The following is a 24544-nucleotide window of genomic DNA, read 5'->3' on the forward strand; positions in this document are numbered from 1 at the left end:
CATTTTATATGGAATTTGACAGATGACAGCCCACTAACCCTGAGTTAAGTGGTTGGTGCAACTGGGCCTAAGAGATTCAAAACTTGGAATATAACGGTAGGCTCACAGTTGTTTTATCTTTATCGCTTCACATAAACACGTTACTTTATTATTTAATAACTGATCACAGAGGCGCACCAACACTCAGAAGTGAAATGCATTATTTATGCCATTCATAACGTATAGCTGCGTCTCTCTCGTCAGTTCTCGAATGAAGTTATGCGTGTTAAGCGCTTTATATCTAAAGCTGAATAATGTCAGTGATCTATAGATTTAGAGAAGATTGTAAACGTTTTAGTGAACTTAATGTTTTCATTCACTTTAGACTACAGCGTACAAAATAAGTGTTACGCGTTAGCAGTGTTCGTCTTTGCGAGAAAATTTTGTGTTATGAATTATGAAATTGTTGAATTTGAATGTATTTATTCCAATAAATAAAACTTTGCCTAAGTGGATTAAACTATCAACAAATGGAAGGTTAGATAGCTCGTACTTCGTCCTTAAAACTTTGTCTTCATGAAAATATAACGAAAATACTTATTAATAATTTATTTCTATCCCGCATCATCATAATTTGTGGTAAGCAAACAAGACTTTTGTAACGATATCTTAGATTGTTAAATAAAATTGTTTATTATGCGTTGGCAATTAAACTTAAAATCTAACTGTACATTGTAAAATGGTTAACGATTGAAGTGTTTGTTGCAAGCGAAAAAAAGTTTGGCACAACATTTTATCACGGCAAAGAAAAATGATCAATACCTGAATACATATATTCTCAGGACCGGTGGTTTAACTCAACTATAACATTTGACAATCGACCCACCAAAGTGCTAAAAGCATGGTAAAAAAAAGTTAGTGTCAATACGACATGCGGTCTTATAATGTTTATTTCCTTTCCCATTAGCTTGCCGCTGCCAAACTTTTTTTTAATTGAACGGACGCTTAAGTCGGGTGGTTATAAAGGCTCTCTGGCGGTGACTGGCCGCCAGGAGCGTGCTTCGAGTAGGCTATTTCGAGATTGCTCACTTCGTACAAGGGATTCATATTAAGTCCTTTAAATAATCGCTTCGGTATACCCAGTTTAAACCTTTTAACATATAAATCCAGAATTAGCTTGCGATTCCTAATAATAACCAATCGTATGTAACATGTATTGCAACTGATTAGTCCACGTGAATGTATAACTATGTATGTATAATTCGGTTGTTGTACATAATGCGCGCCTGCGGATGTTTTAGCTAAGCACTACGCTACATATCTATATAATATAATATATGTATAACCTGTACTATTTGAACATTTTCTATCATTAATAAATATCTAGCGTTATTTCTAACACCGTTCAAAGTTGTTCACTTGTTTATACATTGTTATAAATCTGTATCCATATCTTTTATCACGACTTGTACCGTGTATGGTTATTTATACGAAATAATATAAATTATGTATATTAATCGTGCATTCATGTGTGCATAATTTAAAATAAAGAGTTGTATATTATATTTAATGATGAATTATGGCAAACACTATAATGGATAAATCTTTAACAATGTACCAATGAAATATGCTGAGACAAAATAAATAATACAAATGCCGCTTCTTTATTTATTGTATTTCTACACACGATACATTCCTGTATCAAACACCATTATTTATATTCCTTACAAATTCCTGCCAGTCCCACATACAGAAATTACAGAATAATTCACACTCAAAATTTCGTAAATTTTCAAAATGGCGGGGAACTACAGAACGAATGTTGCTATAGTTAAAAAAAACTCCCAAATGTCATCTAGTATGTATGACATGTTTGGTCGTCTGTTATGGTCAGTTTTTAGTAGCTATCTCCGTAAACGAAATGTCAAAACTGTCAAAAGCAGTTTTGTTTACGTTTTCTATTTTTCTCATTTCCGCGATAAATTTCCGTTAAACCCTGAGATATAAAAGGAATATCGGTGAAACTAGTCTCAAATAGTAATAAAAATAAGTGTTCATCATGGATAATCTCAGAAACATTTGGAAACCCGAACGTAAGTCTGTGGTAATCGTATCGATCTCTTGTGAAAGGTGCTGAATAACTTTACAATTACTCATAATGTAAATATTTTTTTTCACAGTCTATCGCATTCAATTAGAAGCCCCGAAGCCGCACCGTATAATATGTGAGAATCGTCCCGATAAGCCTGAGTTTTACGGCAAGGAATACCACGGCATTATGGGTCACAAAGAAGCTACTTTACGCTTACAAAATGAGCCGAATGGTGCATATCTTATTAGAAGAGGAAACGATTTCAATGACTTTTACACCTTAACATGGAGGTAAGTTGCTGTACTGCAGCTGGTTTTAATAAATTATAAAATTTAGATACTCCTTGATATTAAGTTGTAAGTTTATTTTAAGTAAAATTAACTTATTATAAAATAAATGACATGGACTTTTTTACAAGTCATTGATAGTGTTACAAATGTAACTTGCTTAGAAAAAAACAAAACTATTTAAATATGAATAGATATATTAAACTAGAAGTGATTTAAGGTACTAATTATGTGTGAACTGTGATCATTCTTTTGCAGGTTCAATGACAAAATCCACCATTACAAACTATATTACGATGGCCACCATTACCTCAAAGACAAGCGGTATGACTGCATCTACGACTTGGTTGCAGATGGTCTTATAACAACGCACATGGAGCTTAAAGCTCGACACATCCTGGAGATGATTAACTCTCGGGCAAGTTATACAGAGAGCCCGTATGTTACATTAAACCGACGGAAGTTGACCACTTTGCAAAGAAAGCAGCAGTAAGTTCAACAATACATATTTATACATCAAATTAAGATCGTCCTGAGTGGAGAGCACTGCAACATACAGCGACATAACTTATGTTTGTCACAACCCTCAGTCATGAGGTTTCAAAGAAGAGATACATCAAATTATTTTGTTTTTTTTTAAATTACATGTTAAAATTGTATTTTAAATTGTGTGTTATATGTCTTGAGTAATAATGAATGTAATTAAAGGGGGATTTTGTAGTTATCAGAGTATCTGACAAGTTTGTTATGTACCTATGTTGAGTCTATCTTAAGGAGAAACAACTGAAATATCAGGCCAATAAAACACTGTAAAGTTAATTTTTTAAAACCTGACTAGCCAAAACTAGAGTCTAGAAATCTTTCTTTACATATTTTATGTAGATATGACCAAGAAAGTGTTAAGTTTCGAAAGTATCTTAATTTCAGAGCGAACAGACAACTCCCAATAACGACTACCGACAACGCAAGCACCTTAGAACTAGACAAGAAGCTTGTGTTAGACCTCACACCATCGCTTGAAGAAAACCCTCTGCTACAAAGCAAATACTCTAAAAGCCATACATTTAAGGTTCACACATTCAAGGGCCTGAATTGGTGTGAGCTGTGTGCAAATTTCCTGTGGGGCTTCACAGCGCAAGGGGTAAAATGTGAAGGTATGTCTTTCCTAGTTGGTAATTGTTCTTGCTGTAGTACAAATGTTGCTATCAAATGGACATTATGTTTATTCCAAAGTAAATTAGATCAATCCTTCAATGGACTCCACTATTCACAACCACAGTGGACTAGAAATTTACTATGAAGAGTCTTTTCTTTGCTCTACATAATTCTAATTCCGTGGTCATTACTCATTAGTAGTTTTTTCTAAATATTCTGCAAGCCAATTTTGCTTGTAGACTCAGAAAGCTTATAACCTGACAAACCTTGCATACTATTGGGTTGGTAAGAAAGTAATGAGCGATCGATTGAATTCCACATACAATTTTTGAGAGAGTTCTAGAATCTTCTATGGTCGAAAGTATATAAAGGGCGAGTCGCACAGTTTCTCGTCAGTCATTCACTAGCTGTCGCCGAGCTAATATAAGGAAGAAAATGGACGAATTAAAAGTGCATGTAAGGCATTGCTTACTATATGAATTTTAGTCTGGCCATTCAGCCGCCGAAGCAGTGCGTAATATATGTCAGCGTGTTGCTCCTGAAGTTGTGTCTGAGGCCACGGCGAAAAGATGGTTCCAGCGGTTTCGTAGTGGCGACTTTTCATTATCAGATCAACCTTAGTCTTGTCGACCGGTGAAGATTGATGTAGCCAAATTAAAAACCTTAATTGAAGGAGATCCGAGGCTAACGAGTCGTACTCTTGCTACCGAGTTAGGCTGCTCTCATGTCACCATAGAAACACATTTACACGAGTTGGGAAAAAACTACAAATACAGTGTTTGGATACCGCACGAACTTGATAGACATCAACTAAACCGCCGTGCCGATATCTGCATACAACTTCTGTCTTTTCGCCGCACATTCAACTGGTTGGACCATCTTATCACTGCCATCACTGGAGATGAAAAATGGGTCTTATATATAAATCACACACGCAAACGTCAGTGGCTAGCTCCAAACGAAAAAGGAATAGAGGCACCAAAAACAGAGCCTCACCCGAAAAAAGTTATGCTGTCCGTTTGGTGGGATAATACCATGAATGTATTATTCACTGGGAACTCCTACCAAGTGGAATGACTGTTACCGCATCAGTATACTGTAATCAGCTTGAAAATTTAAACCAAAAAATCTGCCAGAATCGTCCACAGCATGCTAAAGTTTTTTTCTTACACGACAATGCTCGCCCACACATTGCAAAAGTGACTCGGCTAAAGCTATTGGAGCTAGGTTGGAAAGTGATACCTCATCCACCGTACTCTCCATACTTGGCACCTACGGATTACGCATTGTTCAGATCGCTAAGCAATGCCTTGAATGAAAAAAAGTTCGATGATCAAGCCCATCTACGACAGTACATAGCTGAGTTTTTTTAATCTAAACCTAAGAACTTCTTCGCCGATGCTATTCATTCTTTACCAGAAGGATGGAGACGAGTAGTAGATAACGAAGGCCGTTATATTTTTGATAAATGATTAAAATAATAAATTAAATAAAAATTACAATATTGGTTATGATTCGCTCATTACTTTCTTACCAACCCAATATTTTGAACTATGAATTGGTGCATAGGGTTGTACATTTCTCGCCCTCAATTATTTGATTTCTCCATTTTGTTCCTAATAGCAACAATGGATTTTTCCCCTCACTAGCTCGGAAACACGCGTTTTGTCCTTTAATACCAGCGGGTAAAAACGCATTTTATCCACTAGTGGGTAAAGTAATTTGACCTTGAATAAAGTACAATTAACTGTTTTAAAATTGATAAAAGTAGGTGAATCTAGTAATAAAGATGATTTACCACCTGTGGAACTACTGGAAGCAGTGATAAACGCATTTTTTGCGTTGTAGTTTCCTCGCTATAGTGAGGGGAAAAGTTTTGTGTTACACTCGGGTGCAAATGTATTTTACTTCTCGTGTGTTAAAAAACTCGCAAGTTCAGGATTCTATTCTCGAACCACTCGCTTCGCTCGTGGTTCAACTATAGAATCCTTTCACTTGCTCGTTTTTCAATTCCACACTCGGCGTTAAAATACAACTTTGCCCCCTTGTATAACAAATAACTATTAACTCCTTACAAATTTCAGATTGCGGCTTCATAGCCCATTCAAAATGCTCCGAACGCGTCCCGAACCACTGTGTCCCGGACTTGAAGAAGATCCGCGGCGTCTTCGGCATAGATCTGACGACGTTGCTCAACGCGCACTCTAGCACGTTGCCTTTCGTCGTGCGCAAGTGTGTGAGCGAGATAGAAGCTAGGGGCATGGACTCCGAGGGGATCTATAGGGTGTCGGGCTTCGCTGATGAGATTGAGGCGTTGAAAATGGCTTTTGACAAAGGTGAGTGGATTCGATGACTTCTAGCTTAAGTAGGCGTTTATATATATATACACCGTGTTTCACTTAACACTAAAAACCTGAAAACTGTTTGTTCAGAATCGAGAGTAGAATCGATTGAGCTATATCTTGATGGGGGTAATATTTTTTGTTTTAATTTGTATTATTAGTTATTGTTTACGTGCCCATTCTACAAATTCCTAATACAACATTGTGCATATCATATTGTTAGAGGTTGTATACCTTTTTCAGTATTTAAGGGTATTAATACTGGCTGGTTACTTGGACGATTATTTTTTCCGCTACGAGATAGACGTCGTGCGTCAGTTTAATTTTAAAGTTTATCATAAGTCATAACAAATTGAACTCGTACCTAATTACAACCTTGTCATTTTGAATGTTAGGTTTAAATTTGCTTACTGCGTCACCTGTCCAATTTGAAGTTTACTGTGACACAGGTTAAAGTGCTTTACATAGCTGTCTATTGGTAAACCTTATGTCGTTGCAGTAACATACACAATTAAACAGTTTGAAGGTTTATGATGGTAGAGTTAAAAGCCGAGTAGAGCTGCACAGAAAATTAAAAATTCAATTTAAAAAAATAATAATCATCAGATTAAAAAATGAACATTGTAGATACGTTTAAAAAAATAAAAATCAGTTGGGGTGTCTGAGGTTTTGAGTGATACCGGAAACACGGTGTATATATATATATATATATATTTTAATACTACGTCGGTGGCAAACAAGCATACGGTCTGCCTGATGGAAAGCGGTCACCATCACCTATGGACGCCTGCAACTCGAGAAGTGACACGTGCGCGTTGCTAACCCATTAGAAACTTGTATACTCCTTTTTGCTGTGTTAAGTACACATAAATATGATAATTAAGAGTTTACTGCGTGGGCAATCAAGCTTAGAACGTTGCCGTTGGTCGTGCGCAAGTGTGTGAGCGAGATAGAGGCTAGGGGCATGGACTCGCAGGGGATATATGTGTCTGGGTTTGCTGATGAGATTGAGGCGTTCAAAATGGCTTTTGATAAAGGTAAGTGACTGATTTGGTAAGTTCTAGCTCAGAAGTAGGCGTTTTTCTAATAAATATGATAATTAAGAGTTTACTGCGTGGACAATCAAGCTTAGAATGTTGCTGTTCGTCGTGCGCAAGTGTGTGAGGGAGATTGAAGCTAGAAGAAGGGGCATGGACTCCGAGGGGATCTATAGGGTGTCTGGGTTCGCTGATGAGATTGAGGCGTTGAAGATGGCTGTTGATAAAGGTGAGTGGATTTGATGATTTCTAGCTAAGCAGTAGGCGACTGGGAGCTAAAATGATTTCGAATTTTCAATGGTGATAGATATCATATGCGGGTTGTTGACCCTTTTTCTAATAAATATGATAATTAAGAGTTTACTGCTTGGGCAATCTACCTAAGTCCAGGGCCCACTCGGTCTGTCTTTCTGTCACCCTATGTATGTGTAAAGCATGTCAATCAGAGCTCCCAATTGGTGCAAGTTCAATTTTTTACAAACACTGCTGCATTTATAAAATGCTAGAGGCATTACGCAAAACCTGTTACTGAAGCCATATATGAAAATGCCAAAATGCAATTATTAGTATTAGCCCACATTGTCCCACTGCTGGGCAAAGGCCTCCCTCTTACTCTTCCACGTATCCTCGGAAGTCTTCCACCAGTGTGTCTCAAAGGCATCGAGTTCGCCCCGCCATCTCTAACGTGGCCTGCATCTAGGCCTTGTATCTAATTTATGCCACAAAAGCAATTAACCTTTCGTTATTATTTTTAGACGGTGAAGCAGCCGACCTGAGCCAGTTTAGCAACATAAACGTGGTGGCCGGCACCCTCAAGTTGTACCTTCGGCTGCTGCCCGTGCCTCTCATCACCTACGAAGTGCATCCCAAGTTCGTGCAAGCCACGCGTGAGTCATCATCATCCTTGCGTTATCCCAGCATTCAAAACCGGCTGCCCAGAAAAAAAATATCGAAATAAGTTCAAAGGACCATGGGCAACTTAGTATGGAGCTTGGACTCAGAACCAACAGAGCTGAGAGTTAGGTCATTAAATAGGTCTATAAATATACTTCACTTTGTTCTATAGGCACCAACTTGTATTACGTTGCAGAACCGAGATATTCATATTTTAGTCAGTGGTTATAAGATCTACAAAAACGGGTTTCTCTTAGTGATTGACTACCGATCAATAGGCTAATAATATAAAAGCGATACAAAACAATAAGTACTTAAACTAGAGGAAGATAACAGGCGGTCTTATCGCTAAAAAGCGATCTTTTTCAGACAACCTTTACGTAGCGAAAAAAGTTAAAATGACATGACAGAACCGAGCGTTTGAGAGATACAGAAATGTGTAAAAATATTTGATTGGGTGATTATTTTATTTATTAATATATTCAGTATTTACAGCAATTTAATGTTATCTTATTATTCATCAATGACCAAGTCATTCAAATGACCTGCAGGATGATTAAATGGCATATGCCTACCTAACCCCAAGTACCATATAATGGAAATGGTGTGAGCACAAGAGCCTATTGTGCGTCTTCCAGTTAAACAAGAACAGTAATGAGGGATGGCATCAAGATATTAAAAACAGATAGAATAGGTAACCGCACAAATGTGTGTGTGTGTAGTTCACGCCATATTCGGTGGCAATACCTTCATTAATACAATATTGTATGTTACCTACCCTCCAAAATGTTAAATACCCTAGCTACAGATTTTTCATAGTTCGTATTCACTCTGAATTAAAATATGAATATCTCGGTTCTGCAATGGAATTCGACTTTATGCCCATATAATTAAATGAAGTAGATTAAAAGACCTGTTTAATAGCCGAACGCTCATGTCTGTTGGTTCTGCTGGGTCCATTTTGACGCATGGTCCTTTCGTTTTTTTTTTAATTACTAAACTATAAAGTTTTGGGAGCTGAAATTTGGCATACTCGATATTAATACAAAGACGTATCGATAAAAAAAAATTCAAGATAAAACTCGCTGGGAGCAGATTCACTTAGCTTATCCTAGCATGGCCTTTATGTGAAGTTCGTGCAAGCCACGCGTGAGACATCATCCTTGCGTTATCCCAGCATTTGCCACAGCTAGTGGTAGTCTGGGGTCCGCTTTGACAACTAATCCCAAGATTTGGCGTAGACACTAGTTATACGAAAGCGACTGCCATCTGACCTTTCAACCCAAAGGGTAACTAGGCTTTATTGGAATTAGACCGGTTTCCTCACGCTGTTTTCCTTCACCGAAAAGCGACTGGCAAATATCAAACGAGCTGGGGTTCAAACCCGCGACTTCCGGATCGAAAGTCGCGCCACCACTCACGCGCCACGCGTGAGTATAAAATACAATGTATATGTATAGTTAGCAAAATCCTTGTGTGCGCACTTTTATTAACAATTTTTTCACAAACACTGAATGATCTTATTTTTAAATCGATTCAGTATATTCAGAATTGTTAATAATGCAAATAATTTATATTTCCAGAAATGAAAACCCCGTCAGACCAAGTGGGCACGTTGCGGGAATGCTTAGACCTTTTACCGAAAGCTCACTACAACTGTCTGCAATACGTAGTGCAACATTTATACAGGTAAGATCTAAAAAAATCATTAATACTTTTCTGAAGGCCACGTTTTACCTACCAGCTTCAAAAAGGAGGTATATTTAATTTATTTATTTAATTCAGACGTCAAATGGTCCAAGAAATGTGTTAGTTAAGTCGCTTATTTTCTATGTTAGTAACAAAATGGAACAAGTAATATTTAATAATTAATCATTAAAAGTGACTTCGTCCTCTGACTCATTCATATGACTTCATATGACCCCCCGTAAAGGAAGTTTCAGCTATCGGATTTTGCGTTAGGCTCTCTGTAAACAGGTTCCACCTTAATGGATTAATGTCATAAAGAATACTTCTCATAAAACTGTTTAAGGCATAGTAAAAGTCACTTTGGTTTAAGAGGCCGTCAATATCAAAAAGTAGAAAATCGTAAAATTGGTAGTTTTCTACGTCCGGTTTTAGTTTCAGTATATACTTATTGATAAGAAAAGCACTTGTTTTAAACTGCGCGTATTCTTATCTACAAAATCAGTAGTTAACATCAAGGAAAAGTTACTCCCTGAATGAATTATGATTTTTTTCCTGACGCTAGTTTAAGAAAACCCGCAAATAGTGCTCACGTCTGAGTGAGCTGAGCTCAATTTTGTATACTTTAGGCTGCTAAAATTGATGCTGTCGCATTACTTATATCCTAAACTAAAAATTCAGTAGTTTACATGTGTGTTATCATGCTACTAAAATACAGTAAATGGAAGTTAAACGACATCAATATTTGTCTAAAAATACTTCGAATCAAATGGCAATTACTTCGAAAACCTTTTAGGCAAATAAAAGGCTTTCTTGATAATTATAAACTTTAAGTACGTGTATGCAAAATAGTGTGTAATACAAATCAGGAAACACTTCCAATTTTAGATACATACTTACTTAAAGTTGTAACTAAAATGCGGTCGGCCCCTGTCGGCATCTTCATAAATTTGAATATGTACGACCGTGTTTTAGTATTAAAATAATGTTATTTTATAAGCTAGATAACTGGACTACAGAATTATTACCTTTTCATATTTTTCCTTACAAAGAGAACGAATAAAATCAATGTTGAATATAAACTTTCGTAAATTTTCCATACAAACGTCAAAACTGCGAACAGATTCTATTGAGTCAGACGCCCGATCGGGCTCGTTCGGAGCGGACGTGTCGCCAAATTTGCTCCAATGACATTTGTTTTTGACACTGGAAATCATATACGGATACAAAAAGATTGCCAGTGCTATGAATGTATTCAAAACTAATAAGGTAAATAAATATCGTCACGTCTAAAAGAGTCTCAGTTTAAAATCGTTTTTTTTTGTGTTGTTTACTACTTATTATTGTTGAGAAATAAAAAAATATATGTAACTTTAATACAATGATAAGAAATATAGGTATTTTTTGTCTTCTAAACTTTATTAAAATGAAAGAGTTTTAAAATTAATTTTAACTCGTTGGACTTTATTTTCATTATACTGGTCACATTATTTAGTGTGTCAGTGTGTGTAACATTCTCTTGCGCGAAGAGACATTCAGTGTGGCGTATGAAAAAACTAACAGAACTAATCATTATAATTATATTCTATAAACGATTATTTACGTAAATGGCGAAATTATTAATTGTAATAATATATTATCTTATCACAAAATTGTTCTGTATGACTTACCTTCTTACGTTCAATATAATTTTTAAATGGTGTTTGCACACGGGGCACGTAACCTTAGATTCAGACAACTTTAACTAAATTTTGAAAATTATTATTTTAATGAAGAATTCTATATATGGCAACAATTTTACATGTAAACTGACTGTCAACCTCTGTTCATACATAACCTCAACCTTTGTCTCAGTGCATTTATAACGGATGTTATAATGGCTAAACCGATCAGGAACAGTGAATTATTTTAATTCATTCGGAAAAGGGTTTAACCATTTATAATTAGAATAAACGAAGCACTGTTTTTTACACCAGAGTTGTTTTGATTTTATATGGTGTTTGCACAAATTTATTTTGAAAAATAATCGGAGTCAATTCGTGTGAGATGGTAACACTAAATTGACACTGTCCGCAATCTAAACACGCGGCAGCGTGTCAAGCCAAGTTCAAGTAACCGAACTGGCAGACAACATCGTGTGTAATATTACACGAACTATTTGGAGCCTCTATGGGCGTCCTCACAACAAAAACTATTTCACATAAACGTCTTAAATTTGGCTCTTATATTGATATTTGTGACATACATATTATGTGCCTGTCGTGATTGTTTCACCGGATGGTCTGATCGGAAGATTAGACCATTTCGTTGGATCTCCTTCTTGTTTATATCTTATTAATTGTAACGTTTATTTTGTGTGTGTGTTAACGAATAAATTAATTATATTTTATTCTATTCTATTATAAAAGTTATAAGAAATGATATTTTATGTCATCAATTGTCATAAAACATTTTGAGGACTGTCATTGAACTTGGCACCCGTTTAGATCTCACTGCTTTTGTCGTTGACGCCAACAACCAAGGCATATATAATATTGAACTTGGCTCATATTTCCCTTTTTTGGTTTTGATGGGATTTTAACGTTACAACTGATCTTCAGTGAAACTATAGACCTGTCTTAAGTTCCTCTCACTTAGATCACTGACCTCTTCCAGTAAATTGCGGTAGTGTGCGAAAAGTATGTTGGTGAGTGTGACGTGCGTTAGTGTGTGTAAATGGGGTAATTTGACAGATACTGAATTTTTACCCATCGTGACGGGCTCTTAAAATATGTGCTTGTGCTGCTCTCTGGTGGTGGCAGAACTTGGTGTTCTTTGCCCCGTTATAGGTACAAATGTAGCCCTTTTAACTCAACCTTTTCTATAACTGACAAATTGTTAATTCATGTCTGCAGAGTATCCCAAATGTCCGAAGTGAACAAGATGGGCTCCCACAACCTGAGCACCGTACTAGCACCAACGCTAGTAGCGACGCCACCGGCCGTCACCGACTTGTCCTTCGAGATTCGTGCCCTGCAAGCCCTCATCGACTACTGCCCTGCCATCTATTATCAGAACAAGTGAATAGCAAACAAGATGGCGTCACTAGTAGCCACTCCCCCGGCCGTCACCGACTTGTCCTTCGAGATCCGCGGTTTGCAAGCCCTCATCGACTACTGCCATCTATTATCAAAACAGTTGAATGACAAACAAGATGGCGTCACTGGTGGCCACTCCCCCGGCCGTCACCAACTTGTCCTTCCAGATCCGCGCTCTGCGAGTCCTCATCGACTCTTGCCCTGCCATCTATTATCAAAACAAGTGAATAATAATTGTTACTGTTAGTTGAAGCGCGATACCTCTTCGCCACGGGTACACTACACCTGTCAGAGTTGTGGTCGTGTTTGCCGCTCTGGCTTGAATAGTTTGTTTAGAGACTTGCAGGCCGATGATGTGGTTGAAGTCGTAAATATCTTCATATACAGTTTAAAAAAAAGGTTTGCGGGTTGACTCATTAGTGATCAAACATGTTTGATCTTATTCGAGTTAGTTACTATTGGCCGGTTATATTCATAATATTTTAATTAAATGACTGAGGACTGGTATGTCTATAAGTTTTATAACTGTTCTATTTTTAAGCATACTTAGGTAAATAATTAGGAAGTAAGGTATTATAAAACTGAATTAACGTCTAAATATTATAACCAAAGGAAATTAAAGGCGAAATGAGTGCAATTCATAATATTGTTGATAATCTCATAGAAATTAAGATACATCATCTTCCTGTTTAAAATTGTGATATTACACTATTGGTCTTTTTAAAAGATTTCGTTCGACCATTCCAGGTTGTGTTAAGTTAGGTTACACTTATTAATCTTATTAGTAATATACCATAAACAAATTATTCCGTAAAAGTACCACTTTGTAGGTAATAAAGACAAGAAATACATATTGTGTCTCACTCTCTCATCAAACTAAATGGGAGACGCAAATACATATTGCAACATGACATTAAACAGATAGGAAACCACTTTATGTTCCGTTTTCAATCGAGAGGCGCCATCTGTAGTGTACATTTGGCAGTTTTAAAATCCATTGGATCTTGGATCTCACTATGCTATTTCAATAGTAAATTGAAAAATGCATTTAACCCTTTTACGACTATGTATTCAATCTTTAAGATAAAATATTATACTATACATATACACCAATGTATGTATTTTTAGATTATTTTATACTTTTTATATTTATGTAATCACAATACTAATGAACTGAAGTATTAAATAAAAGTATTCATCACCTTACAACGTTTTTATTTGTGTCCTCATTATAAATGTATCACAGATCATTATTTTTTCCTTTTCTTCGGTTTGACACACTCTTCGTCGCCATTTTGTTGAAATTTCTTCAGATCTGCACAAAAGAGGACCTGAAACCAAATAAAAGATGTAGAAATAAGTTGTCTCAAATATTTAATTACCTAAGTATTAAACAAAAAATATATATTTTGTACCTGAGTCCATAATTAAATAAACTAATTCTGCTATCAAAATAACTAGATACACCGTATCTTTATAATCAATGTGAACGCCGTTGCCTTTTATTATGTATATTACTATTGGACAACCTTCAATAACAGTATTCAAAGGTAGCACTTTATTTTGGCTAGTAGTAGCTATCTTCGCACGCTTCGAAATACATCCCCTTCTGGTAGGTACCTATGTAGAATAGATACCAACTCAACATAATGGAGTTTATCATGGAACTCCTACGAATTTAAGATTTACCATCACTACACAGTACAAGCAGTTTCTACAGTGTTACAAAGTTCTACAATGAGTGAAGAATTGACAGTATTACATATTTCAGAAAATTAAAAGGTTTACCTTTTGTATTAATCAAAACAGATTTTAGGATACCATAGGATCCGGTTCGAAGGACCAAAATATGTGTCTATTTTGACTTATGAATAAGAAGTCAAAATAGACACATCTTTTATTTACGCGGGAGTGATTATCTTTTGTTCGTTTTTATAGCCGATAGCTCATAGCTTACTAGCTCGCGGTGGAACCAGTGCCTTAAAGGTAAAATACCTACAAAAGGTAAAATACCTACAAAATTAAACATTCACAGTATGCGCCCAGCCGGCCAACTCACACTGACTTGTCTGCGTACAGACAAGTTTAGTTAAGTTAATAGCATCAGTAGATATTGAGCCAGCCGGTTTTAAGGATTAAGATGAAATGGCGGAAAAGTGTGAATAAACAGGATTATGGCGATTTTTAGTATGTGATTTAGGCCGATTTTTTCAGAGTTAGTATTTCTATTTATTTTAAGTTTAAACATTTTTTTTTTTTATTTATCTAAAAACACTTATATACTATTTAACTTCTAACACTGATTTAGTATTAAAATCGATGTTAAATATTTTTTTTATTATTTTTCCCAGAGTCAGAAAATCATTGTCTATCACATATATTAATTTCGCGTTAAAAGAAAAAGCACAAGTAAAACTCACAGTATGCGCCCAGCCGGCCAGCTCTCCGTACAACTCCCGGAAGTGGTCGCCAATCTCCGCGTACATCTTGTCGGTGACGGACTTCCGGCCGCGTAGGTGCGGGAGGTAGTGCGTCGCGATCTGGTACACGTGAGTGTCTACTGGCAAGGCTTCGAGGTGATGGAGGGACATTAGGCAGATACAATCGGCTACCTGGAAACATTTTTACAAAAAAAAATACAAAATTTCTTTATTGACAAATGGAGCAAGCAAGATTTACATAAGTGGGTTTGGGTACATACATTACAATATATTACTTAGTTTAACAGTAGTCTTCACACTAGGTCAAGCCTGTGTCGTGAGGACGTGAGTTATTTAGGCATTAAAAAGATTTAAAAAAAGAAGAGAATTCCAGTGGAAATGCCAAAAGTAAACAAATCAACTTTCTATTCTTTATTTTCTTCACTTCCTAAAATAATATGATACACCAAAGAATAAGAGACAGAAATGAAATTTTTAATATGGCTTGGCTTTCCACTCAGAATCGCGAGCTCTTTCAATCCTAATAGGAGAACCAAAGTGTCCCAAGGTTTTATTCCTATTCCGCTACCATTTTTCATACATTTTGTATGGCGGTAACGATTCCGTTACCGGTTTGAAAAATCTATGGAAGTCTTGGGACATATTTTTTCTCCTATTAGGATCGAAAGACCTCGCGATTCTGATTTCTTTTTTACAAGAAAAGTGAGGTGGACAACTTTGAAAAAAATGGCCCTAATAGTTCTTACATACATACATTCATGCACCCTTAATAGTGGTAATTTATCTACAGCCAATTTTTTATCCATTTAGTCGCCCCTGAAATAAAAATAAAATCTACATACATACATACATACAATCACGCCTGTATCCCATAAAGGGGTAGGCAGAGCACATGAAACTACTAAAGCTTCAGTGCCACTCTTGGCAAATAAGGGGTTGAAAGAAAACGAAACTGTGACATTGCAGTGACAGGTTGCCAGCCTCTCGCCTACACCACAATTTAACCCATATCCCATAGTCGCCTTGTACGACACCCACGGGAAGAAAGGGGGTGGTGAAATTCTTAACCCGTCACCACACAGGCAAATAAAATCTAAATCTAATAATAAATCTCTAATTATAACTAATTATTATTATGTCTTACCATATCTCGGGACCATGGGGTCCCGGACTTTTGGGAGGCATGTGTGGGGCCGAAGCCAACAGCACAGAGGCCCTTTTAGACAGTTTAATCTAAAGGCAAGGGATACACCTGGCGGATACCATCCCCGAGCGCACAATATGATACATCCGGAGATGGTCCCCGCCAGGTGTAAAGACTATTTCAGTGCAGCACTTTTGTGTTGCGATGGGAACTAAGGTCATAGGCTATTGTTGTGCAAGTTGGATGGACTGGATAATGGTCTATGGGGGGAGACTATCGGACACCTGCCATGACAACTAGTCTCAAGATTGTAAAAGACAGGCGGTGACTCGCCAACTCATTGAGTGGGCCCTGCAAAACGGCCGCACGCATGGTGCGACAACAGAGCAACACTTATTATTATAATTATTATTATATCTAATTTTAAATAAAATCTAGATTTTCAAATATGAGCTTCACACACATACCTTAGGTCCAATTCCATGCAGTTTCATCAGCTCAACCTTCGCATCCTTGTATTTCATCTCCTTGAGCGACTTGAACCATTCCTCTCCCCCCCACTCAACTATCTGCGCTGCTGACTTCTGGATAAATTTGGCTCTGTAGCCGAACCCGAGCTCACGTAGTTGAGATTCCACCTGTAATTAAAAGAAGAATTCTAATAATTATTATATTAGGAACTATTCCAACTTGAATAATAAAACAATATATTACACAGAGTCCTACAGAGTACAGAGGCCGTGATATTTCAATTTCAATTATTTATTCACTCATGCATAAACTTACAGCTAGGGTGCCAAGGCGCTTATGCGGTAGATACAAAATATCATTTTATACAATCATAACTAGTACATTACAAGGTTCAAACAAAACATCAGAAAAATATCAGAGGTCGTTACAAATAAATAAAATAATTGAAGATGTCAAACTTAAACCTAAGTGGAAAAAAAAACATTTATAAAGTTTAGGAATTTTCCAACGAAGACTCCGATTCTGTCGTAGTATATATCAGCATCATGATTAAAATTTAAAAACTCATTAAACAGTGAGAGAGCTCTAGAAGTGGGAGCGTTCTATGTTCTTGCTATCTATAAGATTGAGCTATGAAACCCTCTATGAGGACCCTATGCAAGGTTGACCTGTAAGACGACTTTAAAAATTATGAGTGAGAACTTAAACACTTCCCAATTTTAATGTTCGAACATCATGCCCTCACCAGACAAAGAATAAAGAATTTCAGAGCAGTTGAAGATCTTAGATGTATTATCATATAGCCATAACTTACCTTTGGCTCACACAGTTTTTCAACTTCAGGAAAAGCATAGTAAGTTGTGCCCTCATGGCTGCAGATTTCTTCTCCATAGTTAGAACATAATTTCTCCACCATACTTGATATCCTGAAATACCATGAAACTAATGTTTATCTAGTGTGGGAAAATTCGTCTTTCCACAGTAATTAACCAAAAGCTGTGTTGTGGATTTAAAAACCGGCCAAGAGCGTGTCGGGCCACGCTCAGTGTAGGGTTCCGTAGTTTTCCGTATTTTTCTCAAAAACTACTGAACCTATCAAGTTCAAAACAATTTTCCTAGAAAGTCTTTATAAAGTTCTACTTTTGTGATTTTTTTCATATTTTTTAAACATATGGTTCAAAAGTTAGAGGGGGGGGGACACACTTTTTTTTCCTTTAGGAGCGATTATTTCCGAAAATATAAATAATATCAAAAAACCATCTTAGCAAACCCTCATTGATTTTTAAATACCTATCCAACAATATATCACATGTTAGGGTTGGAATGAAAAAAAAATTCAGCCCCCACTTTACATGTAGGGGGAGTACCCTAATAAAACATTTTTTTTTATTTTTTATTTTTGCACTTTGTTGGCGTGATTGATATACATATTGGTACCAAATTTCAGCTTTCTAGTGCTAACAGTTACTGAGATTATCCGCGGACGGACGGACGGACGGACGGACGGACGGACGGACGGACGGACGGACGGACGGACGGACGGACGGACGGACGGACGGACGGACGGACAGACAGACATGGCGAAACTATAAGGGTTCCTAGTTGACTACGGAACCCTAAAAATGGAGAGCGTAGGGAGTGCGAAAAATTTTCATTCATTCCTGACCCCTCTTGCCCATTTGGTACTGTGCGCGACCAAGCAATGTATTTTTTTTTTATCAGGACTTCTCTTCATTTACGCTTTTGGTGTTACCATTAGGCGCCTAGAGCGGCTGCTCCACCCGCTCTACCCATAATCCGGCCCGGGTGATTTGCTTAGTTTTGCAAAGTGTTCCATAAGATGGCATAGCCTAACCTGCACTGTGATGTGAAAGGTCACATAAAAGATTAACAAAATTTACTACAATCAAAGAGGATTGAGTATTATATAGTTACTGTCGAAGTAAAATGTGTAACCACAGTGCATAGACTGCTATCTCTTGAGACAGGCTTAAAACTTTTGAACCTCAGTTTTGACAATTTCGACCATATTCCTAGCTTGATATGTGTTAAAATGTCAAATATTAATATTAGAGCAGCAAAGTTTTTTTTTATCTAGCCGAGCGTCCCCCGAAGGTGTAAAGCCATCTAGGCCACCGTACCTTTTCCTGTATGGTACTGAGGTACGTTTTTTTCTTTACGACTTTATCTGTCTATACGGAGTTACATATGTCTTTGCTACAACTTACAATTTTACTAACATAAATTAAATAAAAACATTGAAAACTTTGAAATACCACATGTGAAATTGAACAAACCTTGATATGTGATTATTCTGGCTGCAAATAAACGAAAACAGGTTCTCCACGGGCTCCTGCGCCAACATCCTAGTGCCGTAGAACTGCTGCCCGGCCGTTTTAAACAGCTCGTCACTCTCTGACCACTTCTTGTAATAACTCCCCAAGTCTACCTCCAAGCGAAAATATTTCTCCAACAAACTCGTAAATAACCCGTTCTCATTTACCTCTGCTTTGTTCTTAACTTCTTTTGTTTTATTTTTTGTAGTTTTATTATGCAGAGAACCTAAGACTTGGTAATGTAAGCAATCATCTTTTTGACGCAATTTCCACACTGTTTTTGAGAAAACTCCGATCCATTCATCACTTTCTTGATTATACGTCCATCTACAATAAGGTAATTCAGAATATAATTGTATAAATTCACAAGAATACACAACATTTAAACTGACATCTATTTACCTGAAGCTTTGACCTCCATTGAGGGTTCCGATCAATTGAACCTCTCGATGTTTACACATAATTTTGTTCCAAGACATTTTGTCTAACAATTACTCAATTGTTATTTGATAAATTCAAATATTTCATTTAAATACAATAAACAGCGTTGAAACCGCGCGTAAACACGTTGGTTTGAAGTCTAACTAAACTGTCAATGTCACTGTAATTGTCTGTGTCAAACATAGATTTAGACAAGCCCCCCTAATAAAAATTCGTGTAAAATGCATATACTCATCCTTGACTTCCTTATGACTTAGATAATGTATTGAAAAAGGATGAATATATGCTAGTTATTTCTCTTTTTGGTAGGTGGTCCCTGGTTTTGTGTTAGCTAGGGATGTTATTTTGTCGATTCAATTATCGATAAAATGTGCACTTACTTACGTTCTCACCTTAAAAATAATATAAACGTTATATATATAAAAGTAACGAAAACATACATATAGTTTTGAATTTAGTTTAACGGAAGCAGAAGCGAAACCGGAACCAGAAGCGGAACTTATAGATGTTAAAAACGAAAAGAAAAATACCACATAGGTATAACATAAACGAAAACTAATTAAATTACCTAGAACTTTTAGGTGTTTACTGTTCAGCCTGTAATCAGCAGTTTGTAAATCAGGCCACTTAGGTTTTAAAAACGAAAAGAAAAGTAACCTGATTATATCAGTAAGTATACCATCTTAAGTATATCATTCATTACAATCCAAATATTTAAATCACCTTGAACTTTAAGATGTTTAGTTGTTTACTCACTAAAAATCACATAAGAATCTTTTTAAACCTTTATTATGCCGTAAAAGGTTTTAGAAACGAAAAGAAAACTTACTCGTTAGGTAGTATAATATAATCCAAAACTAACCAGTAAACGTAATATGTATAATTGTTAGCACACAATTAAATTTTTAAATTAAATGGAGTGATTGTAAAAGAAGTAAACTGTATTTAATAAACAACCACTGAATAGTTGTTCACTCGCTACTAACTAGGTGGACAGGACAAATATTGGCGCGCAATGGAATGAAACGATTAATGTTTAGTATCGCAACACGTGGCAGCGGAGAGATGAGCGAATGACAGGTATAAACCTGTTGGTCTTTGAGTTGCGCCGCTAATGTCCCACCGTCGCGCTAGGTTCCGACATCCGCTATAACTTCCGTTTGAAAAATAACAGAACCGGAACAGAAGCGGATGTCTAAAACAAAACGGAAGTTCTGCAGAAACGGAAGCAGAAGCAGAGCTCCGTTACATCCCTGGTCAAGACGACCATTGAAGTCGCGCTAAAAATTCGAACCAATATAATACGACTATGTACAGTTGTCAAAGATGGAGACCGAGTGTGAAATGACAAACGTATATTTAATTTTGCCGTATAATAAATGGACCCCAGGTCCGTTTTGACACCAGTATTTAGGGACAACCTTCGAGAAAACGAAAGAAGTTGTGGAATTTTGTCTCATTCGCTCATATAAAAAAGGTAATAGTGTGGTTTGAGTAAGATACATGTCACCGAGCTCTTATTTTAGCGTGGCTTCCATGCTTTAGTTATACTTCCGTGGATTAGGGCCAGTTGCATCAACCACATTTGACAGACACATCATCGTCACGCACACAGAATTAGATTTAGATAGAAGAAACGAGTTCATTTATTTGTATGGCGGCCGAGCGTGTCAGATTTTGTACTGAAGTTATTATTTGCCTGTGATTTTAAATATGTCTCAGGCCCTTGAGTGTTGATAAGTTTTATGTTGTAGCAATTAAATATCATGTAACGAGGCATTTTTAATGTTTTTGTTGACTTCAACTTACAAAAATTGACGCCCGAAAGCTGCAAGCTGCGATTAAAGACGGACAACTCAGTGGATTTCACTGAGTTCATTTGACACGCTAAGTAGATACGTTTGCTTGATCTATGGTTTATATGACATCTGTGGTCACGCAGCAGGCGTCTATGGAACTTCCCATACAATAAAAATTAACGAATGCTTTAACGGTGACAGACGGTTTGGTGCAACCGGCCCTAAAGAATTATTAAACTAGATTGTGGAATCACATTTTTTGCCATACTAAATTGAACCTTATCACTGAGATAGAAAGGTGATCGTATCAGACTAGCGAAAACGGTCCACATGAGAGGGCATTGTTTGGGCTGGTATCCCTCTCGCACGTGTTGCCAGTGTTAATGAGGTTACCATAGTAGTAGTATTTTTATCTGTATATTACCCGACTTTATAACTTCTTATATTATTTTAGGGTTATATTCAAACTAGGGTTTTGATATATTTCAAAGAATTGGAAAATAATTATAATGTAATTATTTTGATGCCAATAAATCAAAGATTTGTATAATTAAAAAATATGTTCAAATGGGTATTAGTAGATTTGGTAGTAACTTTGAAAATTGACTGGTATCCCCAAGGTATGACAGTGATGACGTCACTGAATAATGTTGACATTGTCAGTAAGTGCGAGAGGGACACCAGCCCAAACAATGACCTCTCATGTGGACACACTTTTTGACCTAACTACTTATTTTAACTGTAATTCTGTGGTGTCAAACTGACAGCTACCAAAGATGACAATTTCTTGGCTGGCAATACTTATGTAAGAGCTCTAACACATGTTGCCGTACATACGTTTCATCAAAAATCTTAATTTATTACGGATTTAAGGCCAAAGCACATTATTAAACCTAGACGCTATCGCTACGCAAACCGACGCGAGGCGTGTTGAGTCGATTTAAGGGGAATACCTGTGCCAATGACCTTCGATTAAATTAAATTATTACGATAGTTTCTAAAGCCTATCACATTAACAGCATCGTCTTTAAGCAAAATAATATATATCACTGCCATTGAGGTATAATGTACTAGAGAGGACACGGCGAACAAAAAGTTTGCGCCACGAACATAAGTCCAGTGGACTTATGTTGCCTCAGTCAGTCTGCTGCGCGTGGTGGGAGGAGGTTGTCTCTGACTGCACACAAATAAAATGAAAAAATGCCTTCCTATGCTATAAGATACTGTGAAAGCCATACGAGAAAATCTAATAAAAGTGACGGTGTCACATTTCATCGGTTAGTAGACAAGCTATTTTGATCTAACTTAATTTAAGTAATTATTATAATGAAGGGACGGGCTCCTTAAACGCGATGCTATGGCCGCCATTTTGACAACTGGAATCATAGATGAATCGCGCAGACATGACATGTAGGTAGGGCTGCCATCTCGAATTTCGCCAAACCTTCCAAAAACATTCCAAAAAACCCGGACATTTGGCGTAAATCGCATTTTTTCCCCGGACGTTTCCGAAAATAATATTTTAAAAAAACAAGACCTTTAATTTTCATCCATTTATATTTTTAATTTCACACAATGTGTCATTTGCAATAAACAATAACAAAAACAAAACAATTTTTATTTTCAAAAAAATAAAACTTGTCTCTTTTTAGGGTTCCTTGAAATTTGGAATGTTATGAACATTGTTGACCGCTACAAATTGAACCCTCGTAGATAACCAAGTTTGATAACTGGTTTTGTATGAGGAAAAATAATTCTTAGCTAACTGGGTATATGAAATAAGATTTATTTTTCTTTGTAGAAAACCATTATTTTTTGCAGTTTTCTATGAAGATTTTTTTTCTTCTTAGTTTACCCGGTTATGAAATGGTTTTTTTTTCTCGTAGAAAACCATTATTTCTTGCAGTTTTCTATGAAGTTTTTTTTTCTTCTCAGCTTACCCGGTTTTAAAATGGGATTTTTTATTCTCATAGAAAACGTATCGAATGAGATTTTACCTAAAACTTTATCTTTCAAATAAATCGGTTAACATTACAATACAATACAAATATTCTTTATTGTTCACCAATATAACAAGATGACATCAACAAATTAAGCATATAACTAATTAACTATAGCATTATAAAGAATTATCCCAGAAAAACCATCATACTATACAGGTCGCGCAAATTCACCGACAGATGGCGATATAGATACACAATAATGCTCATTAGTACCTATACTTCTAATCAAGTCATTAGAGTTATATGAGATGAGATTATTTAAACCATTTAAAGTTTGACGGAACACTCGGTGGGTGAGTCCGACTCGCACTTGGCCGGTTTTTTATTATTTAAAGTTTTAAACAGACATTAGTTAGTCAGTCAACTTAAATTCGCTGATAAATACTTAAATTCAATGAGGTGCTTGCTTGTGGTTGCTTGAGGTGGTAGCCCGGACACTTTTCATATAAGGACATGAAAAGTGTCCGGGTTTTCCCCGGACACTTCTTGACACCCAGCCCGGACGGCCCCCGGACGGCCTCCAAACTAGGACAAATCCGGGGAAACCCGGACGGATGGCAGCCCTACATGTAGGTAATAAGGTATAATAATTGTGATCATATTCTGTTTTCAATATATAATATAAAAATATTTATTTCAATTTATAGTTTTGAATATTACACGGTTCTAATACGAATTTTAGTCGATAATATTATACAATAAGCATGATTTTCAATTATAATTCTCATTATTGACGAAAAATAGTGACACAAAAACTGAAATAGTATTTAATGCAACCGGTGTTTAAGGGAGGTAAAACAAGGTGAATGGCGCGATTATTATTCTGAGCGACAGAAACTTACAAAACTAATTTTATTCAAAGGAAATTAAAATTTATGAAAAAAACAATTACTTATTTTTATTTCACTGAGTAGAAATTAAATATAACACAATGTATAATAGTGCTAAAAGTAAACTACTTAGTATTTCACACACAAAGTATAAAACAAAGGTCTACACTAAAAGTGTCGCGTCTAGGTGGTCAAGTCTTACTCTATGACACGGTTCGCTTCACGCGCATGCGCCTCGCGCTGCCGCCGCTGCCGGTCGGCGCACAGAATATGTTCGAGTTGTCATTTCTAGTACGTAGTACATAGTAGTTCAATGATCACTGCACAGCTCATTTTTAGGGTTCCGTATGGTTCCGTACCTCAAAGAGGAAAAACGGAACCCTTATAGGATCACTCGCGTGTCTGTCTGTCCCTCTGTCACAGCCGATTTCTCCGAAACTACTAGACCGATTTACTTGAAATTTGGCACACGTATGTAAACAAATGGCCCAAAGACGGACACGTAATATAATTAAATGAAATTAAACGAA

General features: G+C 36.5%; 2 protein-coding genes across 2 annotated transcripts; one reads left to right on the plus strand and one right to left on the minus strand.

Moving 5' to 3' along the window:
* The first annotated feature begins 1945 nt into the window (after nt 1-1945).
* Nucleotides 1946-13752, plus strand: LOC125242182 (beta-chimaerin-like). Its single transcript, XM_048150898.1, has 8 exons — nt 1946-2072; nt 2160-2361; nt 2617-2847; nt 3286-3512; nt 5598-5849; nt 7648-7779; nt 9370-9475; nt 12367-13752. Exons 1-8 carry the CDS (start codon nt 2039-2041, stop codon nt 12533-12535), a joined length of 1353 nt encoding a protein of 450 aa, XP_048006855.1. The 5' UTR covers nt 1946-2038; the 3' UTR covers nt 12536-13752.
* LOC125242183 (N-glycosylase/DNA lyase-like) lies at nt 13751-19494 on the minus strand. The gene is made up of 6 exons (XM_048150899.1): nt 19344-19494; nt 18903-19268; nt 17420-17531; nt 16602-16772; nt 14970-15161; nt 13751-13880 (listed from the first exon to the last, which is right to left on the minus strand). Exons 1-6 carry the CDS (start codon nt 19418-19420, stop codon nt 13800-13802), a joined length of 999 nt encoding a protein of 332 aa, XP_048006856.1. The 5' UTR covers nt 19421-19494; the 3' UTR covers nt 13751-13799.
* Nucleotides 19495-24544: the final 5050 nt, after the last annotated feature.

This window comes from Leguminivora glycinivorella, unplaced genomic scaffold (assembly GCF_023078275.1).
Source record: "Leguminivora glycinivorella isolate SPB_JAAS2020 unplaced genomic scaffold, LegGlyc_1.1 Scaffold10, whole genome shotgun sequence".
NCBI lineage: Eukaryota > Metazoa > Arthropoda > Insecta > Lepidoptera > Tortricidae > Leguminivora > Leguminivora glycinivorella.